The sequence below is a fragment of the Amblyraja radiata genome, chromosome 4 (genome assembly GCF_010909765.2).
Source record: "Amblyraja radiata isolate CabotCenter1 chromosome 4, sAmbRad1.1.pri, whole genome shotgun sequence".
NCBI lineage: Eukaryota > Metazoa > Chordata > Chondrichthyes > Rajiformes > Rajidae > Amblyraja > Amblyraja radiata.
In genome coordinates, this window is record NC_045959.1 from 10286624 (window position 1) to 10297980 (window position 11357).

At 41.3% G+C, this 11357-nt stretch overlaps 1 protein-coding gene across 2 annotated transcripts in view; it reads left to right on the forward strand.

Annotated features, from left to right (window-relative positions):
• The window catches only part of tmx3 (thioredoxin related transmembrane protein 3), a 116489-nt gene that overhangs the window by 37002 nt on the left and 68130 nt on the right, over positions 1 to 11357 (forward strand). For both annotated transcript variants that reach the window (XM_033018933.1, XM_033018934.1), the window contains one exon: positions 9045 to 9125. In XM_033018933.1, coding sequence (XP_032874824.1) covers positions 9045 to 9125 — 81 coding nt within the window. The remainder of the gene's footprint in view (positions 1 to 9044; positions 9126 to 11357) is intronic.

The window sequence follows — 11357 nt, forward strand, 5'->3', positions numbered from 1 at the left end:
TCCCATCAACCAAGAACCTCGTGGTGCAGTAGAATCAACAACCACAAACGATATCACCTGGAACAACATTTCTTCTAACCCTCGACCATCGTTGTCGTTCTTGGATTAGAGGCATATTTTCTTGTGTCTACCTTTTCCAAAAAGATCTGCCATCTATTGTACTTGTTTCCACCTGCGTCTCGTATACAATTCTTCTTTCACAAAGAGCCCAGGTGGTAGCATTTGATTGGTCTTCAACAGAAGAATATGATTTGGTGTAAGCGCTTCCAGGTCATTTGGATCACCAGAACTCTTAGTAATGGGTCGATCATTTAAAATTGCCTCAACTTCACAAAATAAAGTTTGCAATCCATCATCGTCCAGAACTTGTTGTTTAAGAACAGAGCGTAGCACATTTCTAACCATGCAGATCAATCATTCCCAAACACCGCCATGATGAGAACCTGCTGGAGGATTAAAATTCCATTCTATCCCATCCTGATGCATAACACTCTGAATTTTATTCTGATTTAAGCCTTTAAGCGCTTCTCTCAATTCTCTTTCTGCTCCAACAAAATTCGTACCATTATCTGATCTTAATGATGAAACTTGACCTTGTCGACAGAGAAATCTCCGTAATGTATGAATACAAGCGTCTGTGTCAAGTGTAGATGCAACTTCAAGATGCATTGCTCTGCTTGCCATGCAAGTGAAGATTATACCATACCTTTTCACAAGGCTTTGTCCTCTCTTAACCTCAATAGGACTGAAGCAATCTACTCCCATATCTGTAAATGGAGGATTATTAGTTTGAATCCTCTTCAGAGGTAAATCCGCCATTTTCTGTTCTCCAACTTTTCCACGCTGTCGCCCACATCCAACACAATTTCATATTATTTTTCTTGCAACAGTTAGTTTTGATAATCCAATATTTCTTACGAAGTTGTGACGACATGTGATTTCTTCCTCTGTCCAATCTGTTCATGAATATGTCGTAACAGTAATGTTGAAATATGAAAGTCTATCGAGAGAATAATAGGATGCTTAGCCTCTTCAGGCATTGCCAGTCGATTCAGACGTCCGCCACCTCTCAGAAGTCATCCTTCCAATACCGGATCCAGCTTATACATTGACTGTCTCTATTGGCACCATGTACTCTAGCTTCTAACGTCGATATTTCTTTTTTGTATTTTTGTCTTTGACAGAAAGAAATAATCACCTTTTCTGCTCTGGGAAGATCCTCAGGATGTAATCCCTGTACGTGGTATGATGCCATAAAAACTTGCTCAACCTTTTCTTTCAGTTTTTCAGGATCTTCTTCAGAAATACCCTCAGCAATCTCTTTCCTTCAGGCAAACAGCAATAACCTTGTTTTGGTTTTAGGAACCCATCCCACCACAGTCACCAACTTTTTCCATGATGAAAAGTGGGTAATTAAGTCATTTGTTATGTTCGATGAATCCTTAGCAATAACATTCACTGTAACATTTTGTTTAATTTCGGGATTTCAAATCCCAACTCAAGCTTTGGCCATTCTCTGTCTGGCTTACGGAGAAACTCTGGTCCATTGATCCATCTCTTATTGCTTAAGAAGCGATCTGCTGTTATTCCTCTAGAAGCTTCATCCGCAAGATTTTCCTTTGTGTTAACCTATTTCCACTCTGATACATTAGTAGCTCTCCTTACGTAAGAGATTCTGTTTGCTACAAATGTTAGAAAACGCTTGTTCTCATTGTTAAAGTATTTAAGCACTGTAGTACTATCAGTCCAGAAGATAGATTTGTCCAGCTGAAGCTGCAGTTCCTTTTGCAGTATTCTGTCAACTTTTACAGCTAAGACTGCGGCAGTAAGTTCCATTCTGGGAATCGTCATTTGCTTCAATGGTGCCACTCTGGCCTTTCCCATTAAGAATGCAACATGTACTTCCTTGATATCATTTTCCAGTCTTAGATATGAAACAGTACCGTAGCCACTTTCACTTGCGTCTGATGCAGTTGTGCATATCTGATTCGACCAAAGTTTGTAGGCTTCATGCACTGGTCCATTTTGAATTCTGAGATCGTGTTGAGATCTGTTAACCATTCTGTCCATCACTGAGAGGAAGTTTTTGTTACACTCTCATCCCATCCAAGTTTTTCCTTGCAATGATCCTGCAAAATCAATGGCTGGCAGTGTAAATGGTGCAAGAAATCCCAAAGGGTCATAAACGGAACCAATCACGAATAGGATACCCCTTCTAGTACATGGTCGCTCTTGAATCGAGATTCTGAACTTGAACACATCTGTTTTAAAGCACCAGTGCAATCCCAGTGCTCTTTCCATTGGCTAATTGTCTTTGTACAAATCCAACTCCCTGGTCCCCTTGGCTCTGTCATCTAGTGGAATGCTTTCCAACACAACACGGCTGTTGCTGATCCACTTGGAAAGCGTGAATCCTCCTTTACTGCAGAAGGAAGTCAGATGTTTTACCATTTGAATTGCTTCTTGTTCCGTAGACATGGATTTTAAACAATCATCCACATAGAAATTATTCTCTACTGTGTTTGTCACTTCTTCTGGAAAATGAGCTTTATTGTCCTCGGCGGTCTTCCTTAATGCAAAGTTTACGTAACTTGGTGATGATACCGCTCCAAAGAGATGTATCTTCATCCGATATTCAACAAGATCTTGTTGTGCATCCCCATCAGGCTACCATTGGAATCGCAAATAGTCAATATGCTTTTCTGATACTCTCACTTGATGAAACATTGCTTTAATATCAGCCATCAAAGCAACCAGTTCTTGTCTGAATTTAATAAAAACGCCAATGAGTGAGTAGGTAAGGTCCGGACCCTGTAGTAGTTGACAGTTAATTGATATTCCATTGAAGACTGCAGCACTGTCAAAAGACCATCCTCAAGGTCCCCTTCTTTGAGTGAAACACCCCATGGTGTGGAATATACCGTAACTCTCCGTCACTTCGATTCAGCTGGTCTGTTGTTACCATTTCAGCATAATCATTGTCAATCATGTCCTTTAGGAAAGATGGATATTCTTCATGAAATTTCGTATTCTTGTCAAACTTGCATTTCAGATTCTGGGTGCGCTGTTCTGCAATGTGACAATTATTCGGCAGGCTAATACTTTCCTGTTTGAAAGGCAAGTCTAGACAATAGTGTCCATCTATCATCTTTACTGAGTAGTTCATAATATACAAAAACTTTAACTCCTCTCTGGACATTTCTTCTGATTCTTTACTGGTACTTTCATTGAAGTCGTGATTGTATTGCTTGATCAATAGCTCTTCTAATTTATCAGTAGATATTTGATTGACAGCAGCAGCAGGGTTGTTATTCTCGTTCCTGTTTCTGTTGTTTCTTCTCAATGAGCCATAGATAACCCATCCGAGTAAGGTCCTCACCGCAAATGGTCTGTCCCCGAGACTGCTGACAAACTCTAGGCTCCAATGCCTTCAAAGCATTCGTTCCAATAAGTTGGTCGATACCAGAATTTATTTTAGGTGTCTCGACATCCTTCAAGTAAGGCCGTTGTTTCAAGTCTTCTTGCTTGGGTATATTTAGATGAGAAACAGGCATGGTCTCATGTGCAAACACATCAGATATTTGTATAAAATTGTCTTCCTCCAGACTGGATATTTCCATACCTGTAATATGATGACTATCGCAGGATTTCTCATTCATGGTATGCATTAGAATCTTAGTCTTTTCTCCTGTGATGTCCAGCCTTCTCATCAAGCTTTCTGTGCAAAAGGTAGCCAAGCTCCCATGATCCAAAAAAGCATATGTTTGCAACACTGTATTTCCCTGGCTGCTCCTTACCTTTACTAGTAAGGTGGAGAAAATACAGGTTTCTACCTTGACCCCAATATGTGCATTTTTTGAGGTGAGGTAACAGCATCACTAGTAGCTGGCTTCTCCTTCTGTTCTATCTGCTCTGGCTTCTTTTCCGTATTCTTCTGTTCAGTATGAGGTCATTCAGGATGATCTTGATGCACTTATTACAAGTTATACGACTCTTGCAGTCTTTAACCATGTCCTTTCTTCAAACATCCAAAGCAGATTCACTTCTCCTTTAAGAAATCCATCTTTTCTTTATATTCCTTCTTGAATTTTCGACACCACCTTATGGTGTGACCAACCTCATCACATAACAAACAAAAACCTCGTGGCTTAATGGCAGATGTGTCTCTTTTCTTCTCACCTGTTGTTACTACAGGTATTACAGCGGTAGCAAAATTACTTTCCTTGGGTCCTGATTTTCCTTTTGTTTTAGTAAAGGTAGAAGAATCTTTAACATTTGCTGGTTTAGGATCTTCAATATTCCCATGGCGTAGATTTGACATTAACCATACTTCCTTTTCCATGAAATTCACCAGGTCGGGAAGCATGGCTTCTCGTTTCTCAACTTCCAGTATCAGACCCACTCTATCTCTCCACCTTTCTCTAAGCCTATAGGGCAATTTTAGAACGATAATTCTCATATTACTAACAACATTCATTTCTTGCATGTAGTTGAGATGTTTCATTGAGCAACAACAATTTCTATGAAATATCGCGAACTCATGCAATGCTTTCGCGTCTTCTGCCTTGAAGCTGTCCAAGCATAGGCCTTCTTCATGTATGCATTAGCAATCTGGTGTTCATTAACAAAATGTTCTCTAAGCAAGTCTCTTGCCGTATGATAGCCCTCACCTGCAGGCAAATTCCGACAACCTCCAACAAGCTGCTTTGGATATCCGTTTGTGTAATGCTCCAGAAATCGTAAGCGATCTCTTTCATTAGTAGTTTTCATTACCACTCCCTCCATGAACTGGTCTATGAAAGTTTCATATTGCAAAGGATCACTGTCGTACTTAGGAATTTCAATTGGAGGTAAAGTGGAAGAGATATTATGTTGAGCTAGAGACTCGCTAATTCTCATTTGATTCCTCACTAATTCACAGATTTCTTGTTTAAATCCCTCATTGGACTCAGAGGAACAGTGAACAGGCTTCTGAGAAGAGTACTGGGTCGCCGACTTATTACGAGCCTCAACAGACAGCCCAAAAGTTATTTGTTTCGGTCTATCTCCTTGTTACTAAATGAAGTTTTGCCGCCCACCCACCCATTTGGTGCTAGCTCTGAGTCGCGAGACCAGAGTGACTCTGGCTGTGGGTTCAATTTAGGTGCTGCTTTCATTCCTATTAAGGAACTTTTCTTCTGAGATACTCTCGCCACATCATGATCCTTGGCCCTTCAATATCTCCCACCTTGCTCCGGCAACTGCCAGTCTCGTGGCTATTTCCAGCCGTTCCTTCTCCTTCCTCAACTGCCTTTTTCGTTCACTTAATTCCTTAGCCTCTCATCAGCTGTTCTTCTTGTTCCTGAATCTCATATTTTTCCTCCAAGGCTTCCCTTTGACCAGAGACCCTTGTAGTTGAACTGGCTACAGAACCAGATTTTCATCCAGATCTTTGTGTTGAGACGTTTGAAATACTATCCTGTGGTCCAATTTCTTCTCCCACTTCAACAACTTGTTGCATCGCACTTCTGAGTGTAGAGTGCGTAAGTTGTTCCATCTCAAATAACTACTTCCTCACATACTCTACAAAACCACTCAAAAAAAATCCACTTTTTCTTGGAACCACTGGGTGTGTCTTTTGAGCTCTTCCTCGGGCATTAGCGCTTTCAGCAATGCGTCTTGCTTTTCTCCAACCTCGAGACCAAGGCTGAGCAATTGCTCCTGATTATATTGCAGTATCATCGCATTCTCTTTGGATTCCATTAGTTTGTTCTGAATTTAAATGTTCTTGATCATCTGCTTCCAGAACTTTTCTCTAACCATCTGGCATCTTTCTACGTAGGCTGCTTCTCCCTTCTCAGTTTGCTTGGTCTCTCTTCCATATCTTCTCTCTTCTGACTCCACAGCTCCCCCTTGTGGCTCCTCTTCGTACTCGCCTGTCGCTTGCTCCATGGGTTAATCCTCCTGGCTAACTACCAGATCGTTATCCAAGTGCAGAGCTGGCTATCGGCACATCTAGCTTAAAAACAATCCATTTATTTTGAAGGTCTTTTCTAAAACAAACTGGCAAATACTTGAATACATCTAACTATTTTCCAAGATTCCGAAGTCTTCTTTCTTCAGTGTTTTGTAAACATCACTAGCTGTGCTTGCCTTATCTATAGAAGTCCATAACATCCAATTGACTTAATCAACTCCGGCTCCCTGCCCCCCCCAAGCCTCCAACCTCATCGTTCCCCAGCCCCATACAGCCCGATTTTACCTTCTCCCCAAAATCCACAAACCTGACTGTCCTGGTAGACCCATTGTCTCTGCCTGTTCGTGCCCTACCAAACTCATCTCCACATACCTCAACTCCATCCTATCCTCCCTGGTTAAATCCCTCCCGACCTAAGTTCAAGACACCTCAGACACTCTCCGTCGTCTCCGGGCATTCCATTCTCTAGGCCCCCCCCTCATCTTCACCATGGACGTCCAGTCACTCCACACCTCCATCCCCCACCAGGGTGGTTTCAAAGCCCTCTGGTTCTTTCTCGACCGGAGAACCAACCAATCCCCGTCTACAGATACTCTCCTCCTTACCCTTAATAATTTTTCATTTGACTCCTCCCATTTCCTCCATAAAAATATGGGCACATGCATGGGCCCCAGCTATGCCTGCCTCTTTGTAGGGTACGTCGAACAATCCTTGTTCGAGATGTACCAGGGCCCCATCCCCAACCTCTACCTCCGCTACATCGACGATTGCATTGGTACTACTTCCTGCACCCACACACAACTCACTGACTTCATCAACTTCGCCACTAACTTCCATCCGGCACTCAAATACACCTGGACCATTTCCGACACTTCTCTACCATTTCTTGACCTCACTATCTCCATTGCAGGTGATAGACTATTGAACGACATACACTATAAACCCACTGACTCACATGGCTATCTAGACTACACTTCTTCCCACCCTGCTTCCTGTAAGGACTCCATCCCCTACTCCCAATTCCTCCGTCCTCCCACATTCTAAAGACGTGCAAGTTTGTAGATTAATTGAAGTCTGTAAATTGTTCCCAATGTGTAGGTTAGATCGAGTGTAGGGGTGAATGCTGGTCGGTGCAGACTTGGTGGGCCAAAGGGCCTGTTTCCACATTGTATCTCTACTAAACTAATTTTAAAAAAACAAGGTGAGAGAGGGGGACAAATTCCTTGATCTAGATGTAACTCTAGACCCTCCAGGGTGATTGGCACTCAACTGTTCCTTAGATCAGATTGCCAGAAATTAGAACAATATACCACTTTTAATAATTATATCAAATTCCTTTCTAGAATACTTTTTGTGTATATTTCAAAATATATTCATTTTTGTGTATAGTATTGCAGATGCTGGTGGAGCACTCATGTAAAGTATAATGGTGGACAGATTAGGTTGGGGCCTAATTGTTTCTGATGCATAAAATGTAATGCGTTTAAATTCTGTTTGTTCGCAAAATGCTAGTTTTGGAATACAGAAAAGACTTGCATTATATGGAACGTTCACAATTAAGGGCAGCACAATAGAATTGCAGCCTTGCAGCACCAGAGACCTGTTGGGGGTCAATCCTAATTATGGGTGCTGCCTGTACAGAGTTTCTACTTTTTCCATGTGACCTTGTGGGTTTTCTCTCGGTGTTCTGGTTTACTCCCACACTCTAAAGAAATAGTTTTGTAGGTTAATTGGTTTTGGTAAAAGTTGTAAATTGTACCTAGTGTGTAGGATAGTGATCGTTGGTCGGCGCGGACTCGGTTGGCCAAAGGTATGTTGCCACACTGTATCTCTCTTTAAAGTCTAAACTACTGAGCAATTTAGGTAATTTTGAGCAATGCAAGCATGAAGTAGAGGATCAATAGATCTAACCCCAAGCTTCCTGCATCAATGGCATTTGTTAAAATGAAAACAAATCTTTTTTTTATCATATCCTAATAGCAGCCTGGATCTGATGAAGATGGTGAATTCCATGTTATTGATAACCATATAACCATATAACAATTACAGCATGGAAACAGGCCCTCTCGGCCCTACAAGTCCGTGCCGAACAATTATTTTCCCCTAGTCCCATCTACCCGCACTCGGACCATAACCCTCCATTCCCTTCCCATCCATATACCTATCCAATTTATTTTTAAATGATAAAATCAAACCTGCCTCCACCACTTCCACTGGAAGCTCATTCCACACAGCTACCACTCTCTGAGTAAAGAAGTTCCCCCTTATGTTACCCCTAAACTTCTGTCCCTTAATTCTGATGTCATGTCCTCTTGTTTGAATCTTCCCTACTCTCAATGGGAAAAGCTTGTCCACGTCAACTCTGTCTATCCCTCTCATAATTTTAAAGACCTCTATCAAGTCCCCCCCCTTAACCTTCTGCGCTCCAGAGAATAAAGACCTAACTTATTCAACCTTTCTCTGTAACTTAGTTGCTGAAACCCAGGCAACATTTTAGTAAATCTCCTCAGCACTCTCTCTATTTTGTTGACATCCTTCCTATAATTGGGCGACCAAAATTGTACACCATACTCCAGAATTGGTCTCACCAATGCCTTGTACAATTTTAACATTACATCCCAACTTCTATACTCAATGCTCTGATTTATAAAGGCTAGCATACCAAAAGCTTTCTTTACCACCCTATCTACATGAGATTCCACCTTCAGGGAACTATGCACAGTTATTCCTAGATCCCTCTGTTCAACTGCATTCCTCAATTCGCTACCATTTACCATGTACGTCCTATTTTGATTTGTCCTGCCAAGATGTAGCACCTCACACTTATCAGCATTAAACTCCATCTGCCATCTTTCAGCCCATTCTTCCAAATGGCCCAAATGGCCTCTGTAGACTTTGGAAATCTACTTCATTATCCACAACACCACCTATCTTAGTATCATCTGCATACTTACTAACGATGGGCTTTAGCGCCCATTTAGGTTATTTGTCCTTCAGAGTGAACCTATAGCACCCGTAGCAGTGGGGTGATGCTTGATAAACTCTCATATTTGTGTTGGATCAAGTTGTGTGTTTTTTTTATTCATAGGTTAAAGGGAGATCTTGCATATAATTACAGAGGACCTCGTACCAAAGAGGATATAATTGAATTTTCTAACAGGGTGTCGGGGTGAGTAAAATTTTCTTCCTTTTGAAATTTTGGGTTAACAGTAAAATTACTGTTTTGGCTAAGCTAAAAGCACAGTGGTGCAGCGATAGAGTTACTTCGCCATGGTGCCAGCGACCTGGGCTTAATCCTGACCGCTGTTGCTCTTTGTGGAGTTTGCATGTTCTCCCTGTGACTGCGTGGGTTTCTTCCAGATTTCCTCCCACTTTCCAAAGACGTACAGGTTTGTAGGTTAATTGACTTCTGTAAATTGCTTCAGTGCGTACAATGCAAAAGTGGGATGACATGGAAGTAGTGTGGGTGATCAATCGTCAGCATAGATTCGGTGGCCCGAAGAGACTCTTTCCATGCTATATCTCAAAACTAAACTAAACACATGGGCCTCAAATCAAAAGGTTGAGGTTTGAGTCACTGGAGATGCACTCCAGTGACTGACTGAGTAGTGCTATACTGTCAAAAGTCTCATCATTTGGTTGAATATTCAACAGGTGCCCTGTTTACCCCCCTCAGGTGGATACAAAAGATCATATGACATTAATTTGAAGAGCAGGAGAATTTTACTTTTTTGGCCCATGATTCATTCTTTGATTAACAAATGTATATGAACTATTTGGTTGTCTGTGAAGACTTGTAATTCCATTGTTTCCAAAATTACTTTTGATTGTATTAGAAGTATTTAGATGACAAAGTGCTGGCATGCTTGCATTGTCAAAGAGGCTCAATCATTTCCTTTGTACATTATTCTGCAATTTGTTACCATTCATTCAAGAGACAATAGACAATGGGTGCAGGAGTAGGCCATTCGGCCCTTCGAGCCAGCACCGCCATTCATTGTGGTCATGGCTGGTCATCCACAGTCAGTACCTGCCTTCTCCCCATATCCCTTGACTCTGCTATCTTTAAGAGCTCTATCTAACTCTCTCCAGAAAGCATCCAGAGAATTGCCCTCCACTGCCTTCTGAGGCAGAGAATTCCACAGATTCACAACTCTCTGGGTGAAAAAGTTTTTTCTGCATTCAAAATGGCCAATTCCTTATTCTTAAACTGTGATCCCTGGTTCTGGACTCCCCCAACATCGGGAACATGTTTCCTGTCTCTAGCGTATCCAATCCCATAATCTTATGTTTCAATAAGATAACCTCTCATCCTCTAAATTCCAGTGTATACAAGCCCAGTCGTTCCATTCTTTCAACATATGACAGTCCCGCCATCCCGGGAATTAACCTCGTGAACCGACGCTGCACTCCCTCAATAGCAAGAATGTTCTTCCTCAAATTTGGAGACCAAAAACTGCGCACAACACTCCAGGTGTGGTCTCACTTGCGCCCTGTACAACTGCAGAAGGACCTCTTTGCTCCTATACTCAACTCCTCTTGTTATGAAGGCAACATGCCATTAGCTTTCTTCACTGCCTGCTGTACCTGTGTGCCTACTTTCAGTTGCATGCTTACTCTCATTCCATGTAATCAGACGCAATGTTTAAACTTTCTATATTTTAGTGGCTCATTCAGTAAAGTTTTGTCCTAGAACTATCATATCAGTTTCATGTTTTTTAACTTGAGTCATAAATTAAGAGATTGATTCAATTGGGTAATGTGACGGGCATTAATGTATGTCTTCATTTTTAATACTTTGACCTCCTTGGGGTGCAATTTTAACTTTTTAACAGAACTGGAAATTTGAAAAAACGAATGTATATTGGGTTGCAGAGAGTGTGAGGAGTGAAGAAGTATATGGAATTGAGAAACTAGATGAAAAATTAATCAGAAATAAATGCTAAGGTTCAGGAGTTTAGCTCAAAATTCATTGTGTATGTATCTTTTTTAATGGAGTCTTTGTGTGAGAAATACATGTTCTCTGTAAATTCACAATGAGGAGATCTCTGGCTGAATAGTCCTTGGGATTGAAAGGAAAGTGAATAGAGGTTTAATAGTAATAGGTGATAGATGTGGAAAAAATACGACTAAAGTTTTCAAAGGAAAGATGTGGTTGAACAAAGGTATCAGTCTGAAGAGTCTCGTCCGGAAACGTCACCTATTCCTTCTCTCCAGAGATGCTGCCTGTCCCGCTGAGTTACTCCAGCATTTTGTGTCTATCATTGGGTGTCATGCGTCGTGGAGATATGGCACTCACTGTTTTCATCATTACTTATTCTTTGATTAACGAAGGATTAGAGGTGATGTTTATGTAGAACTTCCGTAAATGCTGCCTTAGCATTTCGACCTTTCTCCACTT